The sequence below is a fragment of the Spermophilus citellus genome, assembly GCF_964194105.1.
Source record: "Spermophilus citellus genome assembly, chromosome: 2".
NCBI lineage: Eukaryota > Metazoa > Chordata > Mammalia > Rodentia > Sciuridae > Spermophilus > Spermophilus citellus.
Genome location: NC_138183.1, coordinates 204,589,071 through 204,613,157, shown reverse-complemented (window position 1 = coordinate 204,613,157; position 24,087 = coordinate 204,589,071). Strand labels below are relative to the sequence as shown.

Sequence of the window (24,087 nt, the reverse complement as noted above, 5' to 3'; positions counted from 1 at the left end):
TAGGTGGCGCTGTGCCCACCAGGCCAAGTTTCTCCTGTCAATACGCGGGAACCAATCACTGTGCAGCAGCTCCTCCCAGACTGGGAGAGTCTCCAATCCTGAGTGCCTAGGGCCTCCTCTTGTGTCTAGTCACTTCCCACTTTTCCTCTAGCCAGGCCCCTCTCACGGGTGCCGCTCACCACAATACTGGCTACACGCCAGGTCTGCTGCTCCCGGGAGCCCTGTTTGCATGAATGACTGGGCACACTCTTCCAGTTTGCCATTCCCTCAGACCCTAAGTTTGTAGAGCTTGGGGCTGAGAATCCTCAGCGAATTTTACTTGCCCTCCGGTAGCCACGCCCCCGGTAGCTGGTGCAAGAGGCCTCAGCAGTCAGCCCTGGTGGGAGCGGTAGTTCCGTGCCTCGGGTCCCGCGCCACCTCTGATTCCCTCAGGTTGACTATAGCGCTCACGGGAGAGCTGGGAGGGGCCCTTATGGGAGAGCTGGGAGGGGCCCTTAAGGTTTCCCCGATGTGTGGAGAGGGAAGGCTAGGGAATTAGACACCTGTAGCCGCAGGTTTCAATGAAGTTATCTCCTCCACCGCAGTCTGATGAAGTCAGTTCTCTGCCATGGTGGTGTCTCTTGCAAATGGCGACAGTTCGTTTCCCTTTGCTGGGCGACCAATGCAACGGGTGGGTCCTTACTGTCTCTCCCAAGCCCCGTTTCAAACCTGTGGCCACTACCTATGAAGGCTCGGTAGGCATTTACCTCCGTAGGATCAGAAGGGCTGACCAGTTGTTTCAGCTGGATGGATTAGTGCTGAGTCACAGCTGTTTGTCTATGTGATTGTTTTTAAACCAATTTTTCTGGTGAGGAAATAGAGATGCCCAAGATCGTACAACAGCAGGTAACAGAGATATGATTTAAAACAAGTCTTCCTCTGGGACTTATGCTTACTATGCATCACAGTAAGCATAGCTAAGTCTAGCTAAGTAGAGTCTAGCTAAGTCTGTCATATGTGTTTGTGTCTTGCATTTATGCAGGTACAATTCAATGAAATTCATCAGGTAGACTAAATCCAAAACCAAATAATTCATGGGCCATGCTATTGGTGAGGAACCACAGATCAATTATAGAATAAAAAATTTTAACTTTCTAAAATATCTCCAAAGAATGTGTCTGGTTCAGAAAAAATGCAAAAGCAAAAACAATAGACACTACAGAAAAATGTGAAATATGTTGCCAAAATGTTTCAAAATATCAGCACTGCTTAGGCACCTGCCTATAATTTCAATTGATGAAAATTAATTTTTCACCACCACCATGAAATAAGTGTTAAACACATATTTAGGATTCAATGGCATATATAACATATTTCACTCTCTCAAATTAGTGAGAAGTATATTTACTAGGAGGAATTAGGAGTTTATGAAAGCACTGGAAGATCTGGAACAACAGAGTTGAAGCTGGGGGTTCAGGGATAATTTCCAGAACACCATTACAGAACCGGCCCAACATGAGCACTGTGTTTATGAAGTAGGGGAGTCAGGAAACTTGTAGTAGCTGCTGACTCTGCCATGATTTGAACCAGCAAGATAGATGCCCTGCTCCCTGTCTTTCATCATCCTTGAAATTCGGGTACCCAGCACTGGGACCTCTGCTAGAACTGTCTCAAGAGAAACCAACATCTGCCAGTAGAAATAAAAGAAGTGGCAGAAATACAACTTCCACTTCAGAACATTTACCATCAACTTCCACTGTTATATCTGTTCTAAAAAACTAGGTTTATGAACCTAAGCTGTAAGGTCTTTTGGGAAATGTAGTCTCTAAGTTTCTAGCCTCAAACAGTAAGAACTGCTAGTAGATAGTTGTAGTTGAATTAAATGCTTCAATCTGTGAGGTTAGCTACAATCAGGTATCAAATGATTAACCACCCTAGAGTTCCTACCACCTTGTGCCAACCCTGTCAATAGTTCAGGGTAGAGACTTGACTAGGAGCAGCCCACTCAAAGTTGAGCCAGTGGTCCATGGCCTGATGAGAAAACAACTTGGGACAATCAGATTATTTTCTCAGGTTGAGATTGGAACACTGAAGGACTGAGCCAGTGAACTGAGGGCTTTACAAATTCTCGGTCAAATAGATTTGGGGTCAGAATGATGATGGGCTGTGTGAGAAGAGTTATTATACAAATATTGAGAAATATGGAATAAAATGTTACAAAGGATTGCATCTGGGGGCTGGGGTTGTAGCTCAGTGGTAGAATGCTTGCCTACCATGGTAAGGCACTAGGTTGGATCCTCAGTACCACATAAAAATAAATAAAGATATTGTGTTCATCTATAAAAAAAAAAAAAGGATTGCATCTGAAAAAGAAGCCAATGAATTTTTTTCTTGTTGTATTCAATCCTTTCAAGTACTGCTGTTAGGATCTATGCTTATATTGCTGGGATATAATTAAAAATTAAAAACAAAACAACAAAATGAATACCCCAAGCTTGTACCTTTGAGTCAGAACACCTAACCTCCATATCACAAGACCACTAGCTGAAGAGCAGGTGTTCCAGACAGTCCTTCAACTCCTCACCTCCATTCCTACCTACTGCATCTGGTGTTGTAAAACTGAAAATCAAAAAATGTTAATCAGTTTCTGAAAACCTTGAATGCCAAGCTAAGGAGTTAATCACCCAACAAAGGGGATAACTTTGAATAAGGAAATGACTTTAACCTCTTTAAGATGCTTATCTGTGTATAGGATAAATTTTATAGAGAGTGGCTGGTAGACAAAAGATTGGTTAAGAGATTGACAGTAGGATTAAATTGTTGACAGTAGAATCAAAGAGAGAAAGTAGATCCGAGAGATCCAACAATGGAGGATTTTTTGGTGGCTGTTCAGATATTAGGGACAAGAAAAGTAAATTTAGTGCTTATCTCCCACTTTTCCAAAATCTCTTCTTTTTAAGCACTTATCTCTCATCTATTCCATAGGATTCTGGTGGTAGATCAGAATAAACTCATTTCCTCAACTCTGAAGGAGATATGTATCCCAGGTTGGCTGCTCAGAGTACTCCTTCTCTGGACAGTGTTTCATTCACAGACTCATAAAACCCAAAATGAGTGAAAGTCCTTTCTGGAAACCTTTCTCCCAATCCTGCTAGGGAGAATGCTTTCTTCCTGTAAGTTCTGGGATATCTTGACCACAGGTCATCATACTGCCACAGAGAGAGGGCCTATCAAGAGACAGAACCAAACAGAAATCATTTGAGCCATTGAATCCTCCCATGCTTCTACTAATGGACTTTTATTTGTGAGCTAGGAAATTAACTTTTTTGCTTATGACTGTTTAAATTAAATTTACATCTTTTTAAAAAGGAACTTATTAACAGGGAGTCAGAGATGGCTTAATTTACTTATCAATAAATATTAGATGTTCTACTTAATGAACAATTTAACACCCAGTACAATTGAGATAAAAAGGAATTCAAAGACATGGTCTATATACACCTTAAGATCAACTCCAGAATTGTCACCAATTATCAATGTCATGCGATAGCTCTGGGATTCATTCTTCCATAAAACTAAGGAAAAGGGGGATTGAATTATATTGTTATGGCTTAGGTATGAGAGAATGCAAGAATGTTCAGAGGTGAAATGATTAGATTATGAGAGTTAAAACCTAATTGTGGATTAATCCACTGATATGGATTAACTGTGTGGTAACTGCAGGCAAGAAGGGTGTGCCTAAAGGAAGTAGGTCATTAAGGGACATTGTTTAAGGGTTTATATTTTGTCCCTGGTGAGCAGAGCTCTCTCTCTCTTTCTGGTTTCCTGGCTGACTTGTCCTCAGCTGCTTTCCTCCACCATGCCAGGCAACCAGAATGTTCTGTCTCACCTTGGGCACAGAGTGATGAAGTCAGTTAACCATGAACTGAACCTCTGAAACTGTGAACCATAATAAACTTCTCTTCAAGTTGTTCTTGTCAGGTCTTTTGATCATAGTGATACAAAGCTGACTAAAACATTATATTCTATATTTTCTTAGGCTCTAAAATTTATAAGTTCTTTGACATGACATAGGAGAATTATTGTGTCACTGAAGATTCTAAAATATGGAAGATTGATATGCAAAACTGGTTAAATGAAAAGAGGAAGATAATAAGACTGTGGTGATCATTTAGAAGGAATCTTTTTTTCAGCCTGATCTAGGCAATAGGCAAGAATTGTGGAGGGGAGGATGAACATTAAAAACATTAGCAAAAAGTAACAATTTAATGCCTGTATGTAGAGAATACAGATGAGTCAAGTTTGCTAGTTTGGGATTTTAAAAGAATAAAAACAATATTTAACAAAGTCAAGGCCATTGGTTCATTGAGCATAAGTATTGGGAGAGAATTAACATGCTGAATCGAAGCTATTGATATATATTAACATAGAGCATGAAAATTTGAACTTGAAAATAAGAACTGAAATTCAAGTGGGAAATCAAGGTTTGAGTGATAATTATAAGAATCATTGAACATAGAGGAAATCGTCAAAGTCCTGTGAGTGAAGAAAGAAAATCCATAAAAGAAAAACCATGATTAGTTTTCTTATTAATAGCAAAATGTTAAAATTATCTTGCTTTTTTTTTGGGGGGGAGGGCAGTACTAGGGATTGGACTCAAGTACACCCGACCACTGAACCACATCCCCAGCTCTATTTTGTATTTTATTTAGAGACAGGGCTCACTGAGTTGCTTAGTGCCTCACTCTTCCTGAGGCTAACTTTGAACCCACAATCCTCCTGTCTCAGCCTCCCAAGCCACTGGGATTATAGGCATGTGCCACTGCACCCAGCCAAAATTGAATTTCTTAAGCCATTAATCTTAATTTATAAATGCTATTAGTCTGTCTATAAATCTCATAATCTTTCCATAAAAATATAGACACTTTCACTTATGCTCTGCTAATTCACAAGCTAAACAGACTAAATACTCCTTAAAATATTTAATGATTTGAATATTCAACTAATCAAATTTTTCTCAGACATTTTAAACTACAATTACAAAATCTAACCAGTGAAATCCATAAGCATTTATGTAACTCCAGCAAATCTAATACTAATATACATGTGCAAAATTCTCTCAAATGTTTCATACATTTCAATAGCTGATGAAGCACACATCGCTACAATAATTCAACGTTCATAGAAATCATGAAACTGTATGATTCTAACATCTTTACATTAAAGATTACAAACTGTGGTAGACATGGAGATGTTGCCACTCCAATCCTCCTTCAAGAAAGGACTTGCTATCCTGCTTGGGGACAGGTATTGTGATCAGCAGGTGTCCTCCAGCTAACTTTTTCAGGAGGTGCTCAGCAGCAGTCTCACCCTTCCCAAGGTAGCCCACTTCTACTAACAAAGGGAAGGTACAAGGAAGAGGTATAAAGACCTGGGATAGGACACTATGACCCACAATACTGGCTCCAGAGCTTCGTGTCTAATTATTTGCTTCTGTAAAACCGAACTACAATAGAAACTAAAGCAAGCAATCAAGAAGTGCCATCTCAGATGTCCTACAGCAACCAAGACTACAAATCTGGAATATTAGTTGAAAATTGTCACTAATCCAGGTTAACAAACCAAGTTCCTTTATTACAATGAGTATCTACCTGTTCACCCAATATATGACTGTAATCTTATTCACAATGATTTTCTTCCCTACATAAATTAAATTTGTGCATGCATACAGCTTATGGTTCCCACAAACAACATTGCCCTTAATAGTCTCTACTAATAATTAGTTTTGGGAACTTAAGTTATTCACCTCTCTATGCTCAATGTCCTTACCTGTAAAAAAGGTCTGATCTTAAGGTTTGAAGAGTAAATAAGTTAATACATTAAAAAGTGTATAAAATGGCTCATATTATGTACTCAATAAATGCTAACTATAATCATTGATCTGAGTTCTATTTGTGCATATTTTATATGTCTTATCAACCAACATTTTATAATTTTACAAAGCAATTAAAGAAAAAGTCTTTAGATAATAAAGACCCTTAATTATCAGCCTTTTCAGATTTTAGTGAAGTCCTATATTTTGGTCAAACTTATTCAACTTTACCATTTGGAGTGCCTGGCTCATTTATTTTATTTTTGATGGTACCGGGTATTGAACCCACCATATCACACATGCTTGACAAGTGTTCTACCACTGAGCTCTATCCTCAGCCCCATTGGCTGAATTTATTTCAAACACTATTTTCCCTACCAGTTTAATGTTTTTGGGTTTCCCAATTCATGAAGACATAAACTAGATGTTCTAAGGATTACATGGGGAGCATACACCTAAAGGGCTTTTTAAAATATAAAACACAAAAATATAGCATTCCAATATTGTTCTGAAGCTATATAACACCTGGAATGGCAAAATTAGATTCTTTCGAAGTAAAACAATGCCCCCTTCCCAAAAATCATCTCCATTAAAATGGAATCAATTTAAAAGGAATTTTAAAATAATAATGATAACAGATGGACAGCCTACTGCAGAGCAAGATGAACATGTTGAAAAGGCCTTTAAAACATATGGAACTAAATGTCAATCCTAGGAAATAATCCACGCAGTTCTGAAAATTGTGTTTAGGGTTAGGCCCCTTTCAGCACCTAAAATGTTCGATCACATATCAAAAAAGTACATTAAGAAAAACAGAAGCTGCCCTAGCTTTTGACCCCAAGTTAGGACTATTTTGTCTCGTAGGTAGTGTTTAAAATTATGATCCAATTTTCATTAAGTCATTTCCATGGAGCCTCAAAAGCTTAAAATACTGCAAACGGGACCCACAGTTAACACTACTGTACTTTACCAACCCCACCCATATTCGTTTCCAGAGGCCAATTTGGGAAAGGCTCCAAGGCTCCAAGAATCTCCCAGAAAATGTAAGGGCAGCCTGTAGCCTTTGGCGATGCTGTTTTTTAAAACGGGAGAGCAGCCCGCAAAATGAGAATTCCAGGGAGGGTCGGCCGCTAGTGGGAGGTGCGGACAGTGGACAGCGGGACAGTACCCCGAGGCCCGAGCCCACCTGGGCCTCCCCGCCATTCTGTCTCGGCTGTGCCCGGGCCCGACACGCCGATGTCGGGTGTGGGGCCGAGGAGCGAGCAGGGGAGTTTCTTCCCAGATTCCTGCGGGAAAGCAAGGTAAAAAGACAGCGGGCGCACGTCAGGGGCCTGGGGCGCGGCCTGGGGGAACAAAGCGGTGGAGAAGACCTGCGCGCTCCCGGGGCCGCAGCAGATCCATACTAATCACCCCGACTCAGGCCGATGAAAATGCAGATTCCCGGCCGCTCCAGTCCGACAGGTCATCAACTCTATCTGGCTGCACCCTGGAATCTGCATTTTAAACTAGAGCTCGAGCCGTCCGCAGGCCAGGGAAGTTTGAGAACAATCGCTTCACGCCCGGCCGCACCGCTATCTCACCATCCCAGCGTTGGCCGGGTAGCGACGCAACCCAGCCTGGTCCTTTCCGTTAGTCCCGCCCCGCTGCTCAGCGCGGATTGGTGACGGGGAGAAACTCTGCCGCTGATTGGGCAGCGGCGGAGTCGCTCCTGGAGACCTTAGGGTTCGGCTGCTCTAGAGTGCTAAATTTATCTTCAGACCAGGACCGCGCCAGCAGCGAATCGGATCTCTATGGAGGTGGCATAGGCGGTATACCTGATCTGAGAGCATCACCCCGTCCCCGCATCCTTCTTTCCTCTGTTTTGTTTTTTGCCCCCCTCCCCCTCCCTCCTCCCTCCAGTCCGCGACGACTGGCTCTTGACCCCCTTCAGGCCACGGTGAAGGTGAGAAGCAGAGGCGCCAACCGCGGCTGAACGGCGCGCTCTGAAATGGCCGCTGCCTTGAGCTGTCTAAAATGGCGGTCGCAGGCACAGCTGGGGACCGCGGCGCTGCTGTGCAGCCCAGCCGCGGCCAAGGCCGTTCTCTCCAACGCAGGTGGAGAGGCAGTAGAGGGAAGGCGTTGGATGCTGAAACGAATTCATGTGGTCGTTAGCGGAGGCGACCGTCAGGGACGCAAGAGAAGTCCTGAGGCGAGGGTGCGCAGGGACAGGAAGCACGCCCCCAGACGGGGTGGTCTGCGGGCTGCGCGCACCTGTGACAGGGAGGCGCCGAGGGTGGCTGGCCCGGCCACACGTCGAGGTAACTGTGTAGAAAAGCACGTAGGTGCCGGCAGAGCTGCCCTTACGCACTCCAGCCTAGCCTTTGTGATTGGCCTGCTCTCCTGCCCCGAGGGGGGTGTTCACAGCTGGAACCGCCTGCGGGTGGATGCGACAGGGTGCCTTACCTGTCAGTTTAGTCTAGTCAGAGGAAGAGAGACGTTTTCCCACCTTTTCAGGGAGTGGAATGAAAACTTTCCTCAAGGGAGTAGAGATTCTTTGTCCTCTGGTGCTTTGGGGAAGCCCCTCTGTAGAGCTAGGGATGAGGCCCTCCTATGAAAACGAGGCTTCGTGCTCTTGGGTGTCTTCTGACGGCGAGGGAGAGGCATCCTAACCCCAGATAACCCCGCCGCTCCACGGAGGTCTCTGGCTAAATCCAAATTGAAACTGAAAGAATCTGCGCTTTTATTTTCAATAAGAAATAGGATTTTTGTGCTGCTGCCAGTTTCCAGCTGTTGACTTCCTGGCAGTTATAGCCCAACTCCTGGTCCTTTTTTTTTTTTTTTTTTTTTTTTTTTTTTTGGTGCTTGGGGAATTAAAAGAACAAGCTAGGCATGTGGGCTATGTAGTCAAACTTTTGGGACTTTGTTCTTGGTTCTTAGAAGATGTGTTAACTTAGTAGATACTTAACTCCTCCTTGTTGATAAAGTGGAGTTAATAGCCCCTGGCTCTCGTTTGAGGATTAGACAAACTGATCTGTATTAGAATTTGAGCACAGCTACTTGCACATAGTAAATAATGATTGCTCAATAAACCTTAATAGCCTTGAGAAATTGCTTGTTGAGGGGACAAAACTAATTGTAGCCAAAGGTATATTTCATATAACACTTCTGTGTATAATTCCATGTTAGATTTGGTGCTTCATTTTAGAGACATTAAGAAGAGGCTTTGCTTGAGTTCAGTTTTCCTAGGTTTTTTGGTTTTTTTTTTGGGGGGGGGCTGTTTTTTGTTTGTTTTTGTTTTTTGGTGGTGCTGGAGATTGAACCCAGGGCCTTATGCATGCTAGGATAGCACTCTACCAATTGAGTTATATCTCCAGCTGGTGGTTTTGTTTTTGATGTATTTTTTTGAAGTCAGTGGGTAGGGAAGCATTTCAAAGCGGTGAAATTGCCACAGTATTAAAGAAGATGAAAATATTCACAGTTTTACTTTGCTAGATGCTAGGCATCTTCTGTTTCAGTCCAAGAGCAACATTGCAGTGAAGAACCGTTAGTACTGCCTAGATCTAAAATTTATTGTGATGAATGCTCATCTTAGAAGTTTGTAGTTAATTCTGCTTGTTGCAATGTCTAATTTTAATTTTTCTCATTTTAGGCTTTTGGTTACTCCCCTTTCCACCCCATACCTTAATTTTATTCTTTTGAAGAGTCTACATTTCAAGCTGCCAAGGTGGAGAGCGTGATTGCAGAAGGGAGTACTCCTCATTTCAGGTATCTTACCCACTAGCATTTTGATTCAGGATCTAACATGAGATTATAAGGCTTATTCTGTGACCAAGATTATAAAGTTTAAATCAAAAGTAGGTGCATTTTTATAGACACAATTTGTATGTTTTAAGTTACAAAGTTTAACTTATTTATTAGAGGTTCTTAAGTTTGTATTACTCTTTTAATTATGCTTTTTATTATATGAGAAGAAACCTTTTAAAATGAGAGTTTATGTTTTCTTTAGTTCCTAGTTGGGTTTTCACCTATAGTATAATGGAATCCAGAATAATCAATAAAAATATACATTACTTTGGGGGCTGGAGTTGTAACTCAGTGGTAGAGGGCTTGTCTTGCACATAGGAGGCACTGGGTTTAATCCTCAGCACCACATAAAAATAAATAAAGATATTGTATCCATAAAAAAAAAAAAAATATATATATATATATATATGTATATATATATACACACACACACACATATACATATATACATACACACACATATACACACACACACACATATTACTTTGAGTCCTAAGTTGGATAATGTAAACATATATGTAATTTTTTAAGTCCAGAGAAATAATACCTAATTTTTGGTCTATAGTTCATTGTGAACACGTAATATACAGGATACAGTAGAACTCTGTCTTGCAATGCTTTCAACAGTGTTTTTTGTTTTGCTTTAAGTTGTAGATAGACACAATGCCTTTATTTATTTTTATGTTGTGCCAAGGATCAAACCCAGTCAGTGCCTCACACGTGCCAGGCAAGTACTCAACCACTGAGCCACAACCCCAGCCCTGAACAGTGAATGTTTTTAATATAGCTCATGAGAATTTTTGCCAGCCCTAAAGAGAGACTTTGGATGTATGATTATATCAACACTTAGTACATCTAAGGCCATTAGTAAAACTAAAGAGATTCCAAGATAAACCATGAGATGGGATTGGTAAATTATGGCCTGTGCTCTCTGTTCTTGAACATAAAGTTTTATTGGAACACACCCATGCCCATTCTTTTGTGTATTGGTTATGGCTGCAGTCATGCTACAGTTAGGGAGTTGAGTAGTACAACAAAGATGATGGCCCACAAAACCAAAAATATTTACTATGCAGCCCTTTCCAAAATGTTCACCAACCTTAGAAATAATCTTATTAACTATTATATCTTTGTTCAACGATCCTCAGGCTTTTTATAGCATGTTAATATTCCAAGTGTTTTGATAAAAAGATTGCTACTAGCAATAATTTTAAAGTTTATTTTAATGTAAATTTATTTAAATATAAGTTTAATACTACTAAACTCATTTCTATAGCTTTTATTTTTATGTGATAATCTACCTTTTAAGAAAGGTGTGCCATACCTGAGAGCACCAGGAAGTCGCATGAGAGATCACCTGATAAACGAACGTGTGATGTTCCATCTGCGCATTGATGCATAGGCAGCATTTACAAATTAACTGATGTGTTACTGTGTATCATCTCTCGTCCTCTTTGTATCCTGTCTTATAATTTCAACACATTTGTGATACTCAATGTTTATTCTAAATTAACCATGTTTTGTACCACAAATTCATTGCCCATGGATCTTTTGCTGAAACAAGGAAATCTTAAACAAGAAGTAGAATCTTTTTGTTACCAAATTGTATCTGAATCAAATGATCAAAAGGTTGGAATATTACAAAATGAAGATGAACAGTTGCAGCCTTCGGTTTCTAAAAAATCAGAAGGTGAGCTTTCCAGGGTCAAATTTATGTCTAATTCCAACAAAATAACATTTAGTAAAAAACCAAAAAGAAGAAAATATGATGAAAGTTATTTGTCTTTTGGATTTACTTACTTTGGAAATAGAGATGCGCCTCATGCTCAGTGTGTATTATGTAAAAAAATTTTATCAAATAGCTCTTTAGCTCCTAGTAAGCTTCGAAGACATTTGGAAACTAAACATGCCGCATATAAAGACAAAGATATAAGCTTTTTCAAGCAGCATCTTGATTCACCTGAAAATAATAAACCCCCAGCACCTAAAATTGTCAATACAGATAATGAAAGTGCTACAGAGGCATCATACAATGTAAGTTACCATATAGCCCTGAGTGGAGAGGCTCATACTATTGGAGAATTGCTTATCAAACCTTGTGCAAAAGATGTAGTGATGCGAATGTTTGACGAACAATATAGTAAAAAAATAGATGCAGTACAACTATCAAACAGTACTGTTGCTCGAAGAATTAAGGATCTGGCTGCTGATATCGAAGAAGAGCTTGTTTGTAGACTGAAAATATGTGATGGGTTTTCACTACAACTAGATGAATCAGCTGATGTTTCAGGACTTGCTGTGCTGCTTGTGTTTATTCGTTATAGGTTTAATAAGTCTATTGAGGAAGACTTACTTTTATGTGAATCTTTGCAAAGTAATGCTACTGGTGAAGAAATATTCAACTGCATCAACAGTTTTATGCAAAAACATGAAATTGAATGGGAAAAATGTGTCGATGTTTGTAGTGATGCTTCTAGGGCAGTAGACGGGAAAATTGCTGAGGCTGTCACCTTGATAAAATATGTGGCTCCTGAAAGCACTAGTAGTCACTGCCTATTATATCGACATGCACTAGCAGTTAAAGTAATGCCTACATCTCTAAAAAATGTGCTAGATCAAGCAGTACAAATCATCAATTATATTAAAGCTCGACCACATCAATCCAGACTACTAAAAATTTTATGTGAAGAAATGGGTGCTCAGCACACAGCACTTCTTCTAAATACAGAGGTAAGGTGGCTTTCGCGAGGTAAAGTTCTTGTAAGACTTTTTGAGCTTCGGCGTGAACTACTGGTTTTCATGGATTCTGCTTTTCGACTATCTGATTGTATAACAAATTCATCCTGGCTGCTAAGACTTGCATATCTTGCAGATATTTTTACTAAATTAAATGAGGTTAATCTGTCAATGCAAGGGAAAAATGTGACAGTTTTTACAGTGTTTGATAAAATGTCATCATTGTTAAGAAAATTAGAATTTTGGGCCTCATCTGTAGAAGAAGAAAACTTTGATTGTTTTCCTACGCTCAGTGACTTTTTGACTGAAATTAATTCTACAGTTGATAAAGATATTTGCAGTGCCATTGTACAGCACCTAAGGGGTTTGCGCTCTGCTCTTCTAAAATATTTTCCTGTAACAAATGACAATAATGCTTGGGTTAGAAATCCATTTACAGTAACTGTTAAACCAACTTCATTAGTAGCACGAGATTATGAGAGCCTAATTGATTTAACATCTGATTCTCAGGTGAAACAAAATTTCAGTGAACTTTCACTAAATGATTTTTGGAGTAGCCTAATTCAAGAATATCCAAGCATTGCAAGGCGTGCAGTTCGTGTACTTCTTCCTTTTGCAACAATGCACCTGTGTGAAACAGGGTTTTCATATTATGCTGCAACAAAAACAAAATATAGGAAAAGACTTGATGCTGCACCTCACATGCGGATCCGACTTAGTAATATTACACCTAATATTAAACGGATATGTGATAAAAAGACACAAAAACACTGTTCTCATTAAAATTGGAAGGTTTTGCATGTCCCTTGATAACCAAATGTAACATGAAAATAAAAGATGATTTACTTCATCTCTAGTATTTGAGATTTTAAATGAAGTTATTCAAGATTTTTTATACTGCATAGATGTTAAGAAAACTAAAGAATCAAAAAAATAAACGTACTTGTTGGCATTTTTTTTTTTTTTTTTTTTTTTTTTTTTTTTACATTGTGATCTCAAGGATATCTCAGATCTTAACTGGGAAATGATGGTCCACAAGATAAAATTCCAGTTCCTCATAATAACATACCTCCTCAGGATCTATCTCATCCCTACCCATTTTTCTAGCCATGCTTTCCTTGCAACTCTCTAGCCCCATGGAACATCTTGCCACTCTTTAAACAAATCACACTGTTGCATGTTTTCAGGTCTAAAAAAACTATTTCATCTCCATCTTGCTTTCTGATAGACTCCTATTTGCTTTTCAGTATGCAGTGCTACTCTAGTTTTGTTTTTGTTTTCAGTTATTCTGTTAACTAGAATTTGGTGTGGTCATTATGCAGAAGTCACTGAAGAATGTCATAGTTATGTGATTCAAGCTGCACTGTTGAGGAAGAGGAAAAGAAGTAGGGAGAATATTTTCAGATATTTTGTTTCCAGTTCCAAATAGATTATTACAAATTCCATATACTGTATTCTAAATTAATGAGACTTTTCTGAATAGTACTTGAGGATGATTAAACTTTAACTCTTTATCAGTTTATTCTTGTAATACTATAAAAGGCTCCTGCTGTCTGGACTACTTTTCCCCTATCACATGATACAACACAGGTCCACCATCTGAATGTTAAATATTTTGTGTTGCTCCTGTGGTCAAGAGCCATTATTTATTTAACCTCTCTTATTGAAACCTCGCCTACTCCACTATTTAACCAGCTGACTACACCATTCTGAACTTTCTTGAACCTCAGTTATCTGTAAGGATATAATTGTCTCTTTTGAAGATTATTATGAAGATTGGATGAGACTATATATAAAACTCCTACAGTGGGCGATCAGGAGTAAGTGTACAACTTATGTTACTTCTCCACCACATCTAACTATGTTCCAGTTAAATTTGACTCACTTCACCCTTCTGAGTTTTTATTCTCTAGAGACTCAACAGTTTCCCTGGCCATAGGACCTATCCTGACCAAGGCAATAAGATTAAACATTTCTAGCCCAGGCTTTTTCCCTGTCACCTTATTAAATACCTTTTTATTGTCAGGTGCTTTAGTAGGGGCTTTGTATATATATTATCAGTAATCTTTACAATCCTTGGGATTTAGGTAATTTTGAACTTACCCAAGGTCACACAGTAAGTGAAATTTAGTTTAAAATAAGTCTTTCCAAAGATGGAATTTTTTTCAGTCATTACCTTGCAGACTTTTCTGATACCATCAAAGAGTGACTTAGGTGTATAACCTAAAACTCCTTACTAAAATCTGGATTTTTTTTGAAATCTGTTTTCTTCTGAATTCATCCAAAATTAGCTGTCTAATTTTTGATAGACATGAATGTCATGTATAAATTATATGAGTGCCTATTTTCATGTAAGAATATGGATTAAATTGCTATCAAGTAAATTCCCCAGAAAGGCACATCATAACTGCTCATACATACAATACTGTTTATGTACTAACTCCAGAATTAAATATGCCCTAGATTGAGAAGTTTGTTCAGTGCCATGTCTGTCTGGCTCAGACCTGAAGTCTGATCACTAGACTCCATGCAACTGCGGAACCTGAGCTCTTGATTAGATAGGCAGTATCCTCTATTCAGGATGTCATCCTCTTAAGATGAGCTCTCTTATGTTCCAGCCTTTTTCTTCTAACATCCTCCTCTGGGAATCTATAGATTCCTACACTTAAATCCAATTTCACAGTTGGGATCCTGTCATCTATTACTAGATATTGCTGATGCTACCCAACTTTGATGCCAATTCCACTTGTTTATAATTTACCAGGACTTTCCTATGGGTTGTGAGGCTAGTAAGAACAGGGTTTTAGCACCTAAAGGTGGGTCTGGTACCTGCTGTATGATAGGTAAGTCTACTTCCTGACAGCAACTATCTAAATTAACCTAGTATAGTTACCATGATAGAATCCAGAAACAATATTCTTTTCAGGTTATGTTTAACATAACCTGCCCTTCAGAATTGGCTTTCTCTTCTATAAAAAGCAGAGTAAGCAGCACTGCCATCCTACTAACAGTCCTTTGGTTACCCTTCTGCCAGACAGCATCCCCAAGACTGACACTAGAGCTTCTAACTGGAGCTAGCAGGAATTCTCTGAAAACCTTTCACACAAAAAAGAACTACTATTAAAGAAGAAACGAGAGACATTTCACTGAATAATAGAAGAGCTATTTGGGTCTAACTGATATTCTTGAGGCACCCTCAAGTGATAGCTACCCTCCTTGCCTATCAATGAAACAGTAAAGTTCTGATGTGCCCAAGCCCAAAGGACTCTAACCTTATTCCCTGTATTTCAAGTAATTGGCTTTAATGAATATGTTTTTTTTTTTTTGTTCAACTTTCTTTACCCCACTGCACATAATAATAATAACACTCATAAGCTCTCGGTAGCTAAGGCTTCTTTGGGTCATTTGTAAAACTTCACAAATATCTAATCGTGAAAGGTACTTAGTGAATTTTATATCTTAGCTTAAAAAGTAAAGTATTAAGCTGAAATATAATTCATACTTTATTATGAAAATTAACATGACCCCTAGCTTTACTTAAACAGAAAAGGCAGTGATTAACTAGACTTTGTCTATCATGGATTTCAAAGTCAACATTTATTTAATCTCCCCTGTTGCCAAGAATCCATCAGCTATGTAAACCTAAGTACCTCTGGAACTTATCTATGCTTATTTCGTTTTTTAAAGTTGGTATAACTGTTAATGAGTACAATGGAAAGAATTCTAAAGTGGGTGTCAAGAGATTTGTATTCTGCAACTAATTAATGCCTTAGATAAGTTCATTTCCCTCTCTAGGCCTTAGTTTCTTCATTTAGTAAACGAAAGGGATTGAACTAGAATGAACTCTTAAAAGTTTTTATCCATAAGATCAATATTTTTACAACTGAAGATTACAGTGATGATACATGCTCAGTTATTTGAAACAGAACTTTCTTATAAAACAAGCTTTTTCAGTCTTATCATAACACTTTCTATTAGCCAAAAGAGAAAATTTGTAAATTGCATCATCATGCATACTTACTGGATGGAAAGAAAGATGAACTTTTGGAAGGGAGACATACTTTTTAGATTTAGAAAATATTGAAGAGGAAACAAACATTTCATTAGGCCCAGCTAGCTCAGTCAGTAGAGCATGAGACCCTTGAGGCAGTAGTTTCAAACTGGTTGTTTATCATAATCCACAAAAAGAAACACTACATTATGACCCAAGTGTGTGCATGTACACTAATAATAAACAACTAACCTTACGTTTAATTTCGAATTTTACATACTATATGTAACTTTTTAAATGATGGTTAGGACCCAGAAATTAATTTCATGATCCATTCTTGGCTTATAGCCCCTGTTAAACGTTGATGAGTATATGCCATTGCCCTTACAGAAAATTGTTCAGAACCTGGATAAGCCTAATAAGGTATTGTATTGCTCTGGTCACAGGAATAGCAAGTGACCTAATACAGGCCAGTAAAAAGCAAGGACAATTTAGGGGGGGCTTTCAAAAGGTGTTTCTTCATTCTGAGGAAGAGATAAATATCCTATGTATGTAAGAGCTGGAATATTGCAGCTCCCTAGCTGCCAGCCTATGGATAAAGCCAACGCATAAGAGGGCAACCCAAAAAATTAATGAGATACCAGAACAATCGGTCACTGCCTTGCCTTTATTTTTTTGTTGTTGTTGTTACATAGGCAGTAAATGCCCTTTATTAAGAAAATTTAAGTTGGGTTTCCTACTACCATAGGCAAAATCATCTTAATATAGTGGTCTTGAATTTAGCCAGTGAATTACTGAAACCCAGCCATGCCTCTGTCTTATGTAATATCACTGTGAGCGAAATGGACTCAAATCAAGACAAAGTTGATGATAGAGTAATGCATTTCTGCATTATTAAATATCCAAAAACATCCATACTACACATAAGAAAGATTTAATTAATGATGTTTAAATTCATTTTTCCAATTTTATAATAGAGTATAAAAGCAAATATAAGCTTCAAGAGGGCAGGGATGTCGAATTTCTTTGCCTCTGTATTCTCCGGGCCTAGAATAATGTCTGATACCTAATAGTTGTTTGCTAAAATGTCAAATGTCAGCATTACAGTGATGTGAAAAGGTCTAGGATTGAATCTCAGCTCTCATACTTTCTAATTGTAGAGACTTGTACAAGGTACTGAAGTATCTTCATTGCTTAAGTTTCTTCATCTGTTTTAAGAATATTTTATTCTGTTTTACTCACAGGCCTTCTCTGAGACAAGAAATCCTATTATGTAAAATTATTATGTAATGTGCTATCTCATTACTAAAAATCATTATTTTAATACCAACAGTGTTATAACACAACATTGCCTGGTAGAGATCCTATTAACTTGGTTAATAATATCCTTTTTTCTTTTTGACCATATATTGGGTGCCAGATATCATTTAATTATGACAGCACTCTATGAGGTAGGCTGTCACATTCCTCACGACTAAAACACTCAGGGTCACTCCAGGTGAACTGGGCTGTGTGAAATAATCACACAAGAGACAGAGATATCTTTTTCTTTGGGTCCTGTGACAGCTCCTCTGACCTTAAGGGTCCACAGAAAGAGCACATGCTGAACCCTTTTATTGAGGAGAAACCATTCAAATGAGGCAAGGGGTCAGGTTTCAGGGGGCTGAGTCTAGCTTCATGATGTCTGCTGTCAGCAGGTTGACTGACATCTAGGAAGGCCACACCCAAAGCCAGAGCAAGAGAAGGGGACACACAAAGGGCATTTCCATGAAACATTCTATCCCAAACAGGGCAAAGGGGTGGTATTACAAAGGGATAGGTGAGTGTAGCTGAACCCCATGGGTGACATGACTACATCTGAAGACACGCCCTCAACTTCCTGAACTGTGACAATGTTCAGGTCACTACAAAATGTAGTGACCATGGGGCTGGGGATGTGGCTCAAGCGGTAGCGTGCTCGCCTGGCATGCGTGCAGCCTGGGTTCGATCCTCAGCACCACATACAAACAAAGATGTTGTGTCTGCCGAAAACTAAAAAATAAATATTAAAAAATTATTTTAAAAAAATGTAGTGACCAGTCAAAGCCTCTCGCTTCAGGATGGAAAGCATGAGTCATTCAGAGTGGCTCCCCACAGTAGGCTATCAGCCCCATTTTAGAGATAAGAAAACTAAGGCTTTAGTCATCTATTACATAACAAATTACCCTAAAACCTAGTGACTTTGAATCATCAACAGTTATTATCTCATAGTTTCTATAGGTCAGGAATCAGATGCAGCTTAGTTCAGATTTTGCTTCATAGTCTCACGAGCCATTATGAAAGTGTTGGCCAGAAGTGCAGTTATTTCAAGGCTCCACTAACAAAGGATGTTCTTCTAAGCTCACTCCTGCCCACAAGATTTAGTTTCTCACAAGTTGTTGGAAATTCCTTGACACATGGACTTCTGTAGGCAGCTCACAACATCTCAGCTGGCTTTATCAAATTGAGCAAGTCGAATAATGTCAGACTGAAGTCAATCTTTTGTAACCTAATTTTGGAGTTGACATGCCATCAGTTTTGTTATATGCTATTCATTAAAAGTAAGTCACAGGGCTGGGATATAGCTCAGTTGGTAGAGTGCTTGCCTAGCATGCACAAGGCCCTGGTTCAAACACCAGCACCACACACAAAAAAAGCACAGTATCTAACCCATATTAGGAGGGAGTGTATTGCACAAAGGCATGAATACCAGGGGGCAGAAGTCATTGTGAGCCATTTTAGAAGGCATCTCCTACAGGCTGAGAATGTACAAATTGCTGATCCAGTTTTACAAAGCTAATGAGTAGCAAACCTGGGATTTCATGTCATAATCTGCCAACAAAACCCACAGTGTTTCCATCTATTTATTTTATTTTTCATCTGTTCTTCTGGTAAATACATAGGAATGATGTTCTGTCAGCATAAAGTTTCCTAGAATAAACTTTCCTAGAATTCTTCTAAAATGTTACAAGTCTTTTTCTCAAGGATAGAATAAGCCATCTGCATTCTAATTGTTTTTCATAGGATAGTTCATCCTAATTTTCTTTATAGATAGGTCAAGGTAAACCATTTTTATTCTTGGTCTGTATAATAACTTCCACATTTTGGCAATATAGAATTTTCATTTTTAAGAAAGTATACAAAGAAATTACTTCTCAGCAAGATTATGTAAAGGAAACAACTTGGTAGCCACACCAGTATTACTAATGGGCCTTTGGGGAGCATATCTTTTTGTTAATTTTATTCACCTTTGAATGGGGAAGAACATAAAAATTTGTAAATAACAATAAAGATGTATACATGGAACTGTATAAAGTTCAGAGAAGAAATATAGTGAAAGACCTGTGTTAATGAAGAATTCGTTCAGGAAAAAAAATACATTGAGACTTGAACCATGGATCTGAGTGTATCAGGTTATTATGGCACTGAGTTGTTTTAAGAAAAAAAGAAAAGTATCGCCCAAGATTTTTTTTTTTTTTTTGCAGGGGTGGGCAGTGTTGCTTTTATGTATTTATTTTCCCATATTTGTAATTGGTACATTATAATTATACATAATACTGGGATTCATTGTTATATACCCATATAACAACATAATTTAGCATGGTCCAAGATTATTGGAGCCTAAGCTGATTCCTAGCAAATTTGAAATTTTGAGTATTTTCTGAAATATAGGGGACAGATGAGATCTGATTGGCAAAACAGCAGTCAAACTTCAGGACCAGCAGTGATAGAAACATGGAGTTGGGGTGTGAGAATGGAGGGAGTACATATGTCCTAAAATAAAGGGTAACTGTTGGAGAATGGAATTTGAAACTTCTAGTTCAATTGGTTTCTTTCCCCATTCACTCTCTTCAAAACCAAGGGTACCCCAGAAAGGTATTTATCCCTTGCTAGCACAGTGACTGGAAAGTTGGGGCAGATAAGCCAGGCAGTAACCCAGAAGGCTATGTCCAGGAAAGGAAACCTAACTTCATACCTACAACACTAGCCAGTGGCATACCCTGTCCAAGATTATATTTTATTCTTCCCTTACAATCACTAGAGCAAACTATGTTGAACAGAAATGGTATCATGTACATAAAACAGGAAATAACAACACAAAAACAAAAAGCCAGGCGCGGTGACGCACACTTATAATCCCAGCAGTTTGGGAGGCTGAGAAGGTTCAAAGCTAGCCTCAACAATTTAGCAAGGCCCTAAGCAAGTCAGTAAGACCCTATCTCTAAATAAAATACAAAAAAAGGGCTGAGGATGTGGCTTAGTGGTTCAGTCCCTGGTTAAAAAAAAAAACAAAACACCAAATACCCAAAGAAGACTAATATCATGAAAAGGTAATACCAATCAACAAACAAAAGACTAACACCCAAGAAACCAGTTATTAGAGTAAACAGAGGAGGATCTTAGAAATTATGATTATATTTATTTAGTGCATACTGGTATGGTGTCAGGCATTGTTCTAAGGACCTTAAATGTAATTTTAATTTAATTCTTATACAGACTATCCCAGAGGAATGTGAGAATGTTGCATCATGAAAGGAGAACTAACTTATGAAAAAGAACCACTTAAAGATTGTGAAAATTAAAAAATTAAAAGATGAATGAAACAGCAAATGAACTTTGATGAAGTGCAAATTAGCAAAACTGCAAAAGTAAGCTGAAAAAATTATTCCAAAAAGAACAAGGATTGGGGGAATATGATTTTAGAGACTATAGATCCAGAAACTAATGTCTCTTTCATAGTTCTAAAGAGAGAGACAAGAATTTGGGGGAGGGAATAATTGAATAAGTGATAAAAGAAAAATTCTTAGTATTACTCTAGCATAATTTATATTTAAAAATGCCATTTGCATTTTTTAAAATGATCAAGCATTACATAAGTGTATCTATTTTTTATTACAATTTGCATCTAAAATTCCATCACTTTGTAATATGTATTTCTAAATTATATTTTATGTTTTTATAACAATTATGCTGGGTTTTCAAACTTTATTTTGAAATAAATTTTCACCTAACAAAAGTTGCAAAAATACCTTTCACCCAGCTTCCCCTGTTATCAACTTACATAAGTACAGTGTAATCATCAAAATTAATCGATTAACATAAGCTCAGTACCATTAACCAAATTATTAATATGCCTTATGTAAACAAGGATGCAAAACAAGTCAACGGGAATGATTAATGTACACAGATAAATGCAAAATAGAAAAAAAGAAAATGAATAACTATTGTATCTTTATTTCCATAACTTGTCTTGGTGCCACAGTTTACTATGTCCTTTCATCTCTTCATATTCTTTTTTTCAATATCTTCAGCTGGTTAAAGTTTCCGTGTGATGTGTTGATCCTCAAACTTGAGAAATTTTGAGTTCTTGATGTTCTGCTTTAATAGGTTCCTGTGGTCCTTTTAACATTTGCCACTGTACCTGGCAATACAAGGAGATGATCTGAAGTATCTCCTGAGCTTAAGACTTCCTCATCTTTGTGCTCAACGTATAGCAGCAATCATATTTCCCTGATATCAAGCCTGTGCAGTAACCTGTTTTTCCTTCTATTGTTCCAATGTTATGAAAAGCTCAAAATAACCAAGTAATAGAATAAAACTTCCAGTTAAGTAAAACCATTCTTGGGTTCTCTGGGGAGAGTATTCCTTCCTTGGACACAAAGACCTTTAAATAGGCAAAGCTCAAAGTTGTGGGAAATAGAAAGCAAAACATATTATGAGTGGATCAGTAGGTACGATAGTGGAGGTATTCATCTCACTTCTGGGTTTCCCAGCTGATAAATTACAGATAAAAGAAAAATAGCATTTTATGTTGATTATTGGTTCCCTACACATAATGCTGTAGGAGAGAAGTTTGAGGACTTCTTTTCTATAAAGGGCCAGGTAGCAAATATTCCAGGCTTAAGGGCCACATAACATGTTTTTTTGTTTACAACCCTTGAAAAGTGTAAAAACCATTCTTAAAAGCTATACAAAACAGGATGTGGGCCATATTTGCCCTCAGACTCTAATTTGCTATGATAGGGCAACACCTAATTTTGCAAAGTGTTCCTTCCCTGTTGGCATTGGTATTTAAAAGGCCATTTAAGAGTTCTTAAGACCAACTGCTTCTGGATGATGAGATATACTATACAGTAAGATTCTAGTGAGTCTTGTGAGTATATTATTCTGGGCAACCAGGGATTAGCACTATTGCCTAATAATCCCTTTAAAGAGAAAAATGTTTCCATTCCCCATGTTTGGTTTTACCCTAGCAAATAACTATATATCCCTTTGAGGGAAGGCTGAGAAAAAGATTTACATATCATAATCAAAAGCTCCTTTCTTAAAAGTATATAGAATACTCTGTACTGAAGGGCCTCAGGGTCTGAACTTCCCAAGACTAAAAAATGGTTGAGGGCTTTTACGCTGAATAATATCCACAGTCTGGCCTCTGTTTTCCCAGCTTAGAGTATTCATTTGTATAAATATTTAAGTCCTAATGAGCTACCTGTTACACAGCTTTCCATCACTGTGACAAAATAACTGAGAAAATCAATTTAGAGGAGGAAGGATTTATTTTGGCTTACAGTTTCATAGGTTTCAGTCCATGGTTAACTGGATTCATTGTGTTTGACCTGTGGTAAGGCAGTACATTATGGTGGAAGGGGTGGTGGAACAAAGCTGCTTACCTCATGGAAAGCCAGGAATAAGAGAAACTGGGTTAAGAGAAGGGGCCAGGGACAAGAGACACCCTTTGAGGATACACCCATGGTGACATACTTTCTCCAACTAGGCCCCACATCCTAATAGACCACTCAATTAGGAACCTATCAATGAACCAACCCATTGATTAGATCAGAGCCCTCATGATCCAATCACTTTCCATAAGCCCTATTTCTGAACATTGCTGCATTGGGATTTTAAGCTTTCAACACAAGAGTTTTTAGTGGGTATTATAGATCCAAACTATTTTTCTGGTACTAGAAACTGATCAATTAGCCACCACCAAAGATCTGTAGATCAAAACTTTGATCTACCATTCTAACCCTACTTGGTAATCATGTACAACATGATAATGGCAGTTATGTTCTGCTACCTGGCCTCTGCCACCTCAAGATCCTTCACCATCCTTAAATTAAAAAGCCCATTTCAATGCTAGCACATGAAACCTTTATGCCCAAGGGACAGCCATTACAGTAATGTTTAGGGATTCATGTATCTTCCTTACCAATCTGTTTCTTCATGCTATGATATGAAGAAAATGTGCTCTAGGCCATTTGGGTATACAGGAGTAGATGATCTTAAAAAAAACACTTCAATGTTGCTTTCTTCTGAAAACATTGGAATTTGTTTTCAACATCATACCAAGAAATTCTGCAACTAACTCAGTTTTAGTCACCAATTGAGTCTAGTTTTTAATTAATCAACTGAACACATCTAGAACACTCCTAGCTACCCAAACTAGTAACTAGTATGACTCCAAAATTTCTAGTAAGTGTTCTCATATCAACCAAGTCATCACAATCTAAAATTATGTTCTTTCTCTGATCTTGCACCCTTGGAGTCTCTTCCTATGTATATCCCTAGCATTTGGCTTCTGTAATTTAACAAATCTTGTCATTTGAGGGGCAAGTAAACCTTCTCTTCCCAGATTTATTATGTAATTCCCTAGAGCATCCTGTGGTCTGACTCAATTTATATATAGGCAGTCATTGAAAAGTAGGGT

General features: G+C 38.2%; 1 protein-coding gene across 3 annotated transcripts; it reads left to right on the top strand.

Annotated features, from left to right (window-relative positions):
- The first annotated feature begins 6,568 nt into the window (after positions 1-6,568).
- On the top strand, positions 6,569-23,569 carry ZBED5 (zinc finger BED-type containing 5). Of its 3 annotated transcripts, none has more exons than XM_081282427.1 (3): positions 6,569-7,793; positions 9,480-9,595; positions 10,944-13,229. In XM_081282427.1, the coding sequence occupies exon 3, from the start codon at positions 11,150-11,152 to the stop codon at positions 13,151-13,153; it is 2,004 nt and encodes a 667-aa protein (XP_081138553.1). In that variant the 5' UTR covers positions 6,569-7,793; positions 9,480-9,595; positions 10,944-11,149; the 3' UTR covers positions 13,154-13,229. The 3 variants fall into 3 exon arrangements, 2 of the variants coding, with proteins under 2 accessions (XP_081138553.1, XP_081138554.1); XM_081282428.1 differs by having other exon boundaries at positions 10,911-13,229; XR_014020676.1 differs by lacking the exon at positions 10,944-13,229 and adding an exon at positions 20,877-23,569 and having other exon boundaries at positions 6,713-7,793.
- Positions 23,570-24,087: the final 518 nt, after the last annotated feature.

Excerpts from the sequence above, each read along its gene's own strand:
- ZBED5 (XM_081282427.1), top strand. The coding sequence starts at position 11,150 with ATGTTTTGTACCACAAATTCATTGCCCATGGATCTTTTGCTGAAACAA.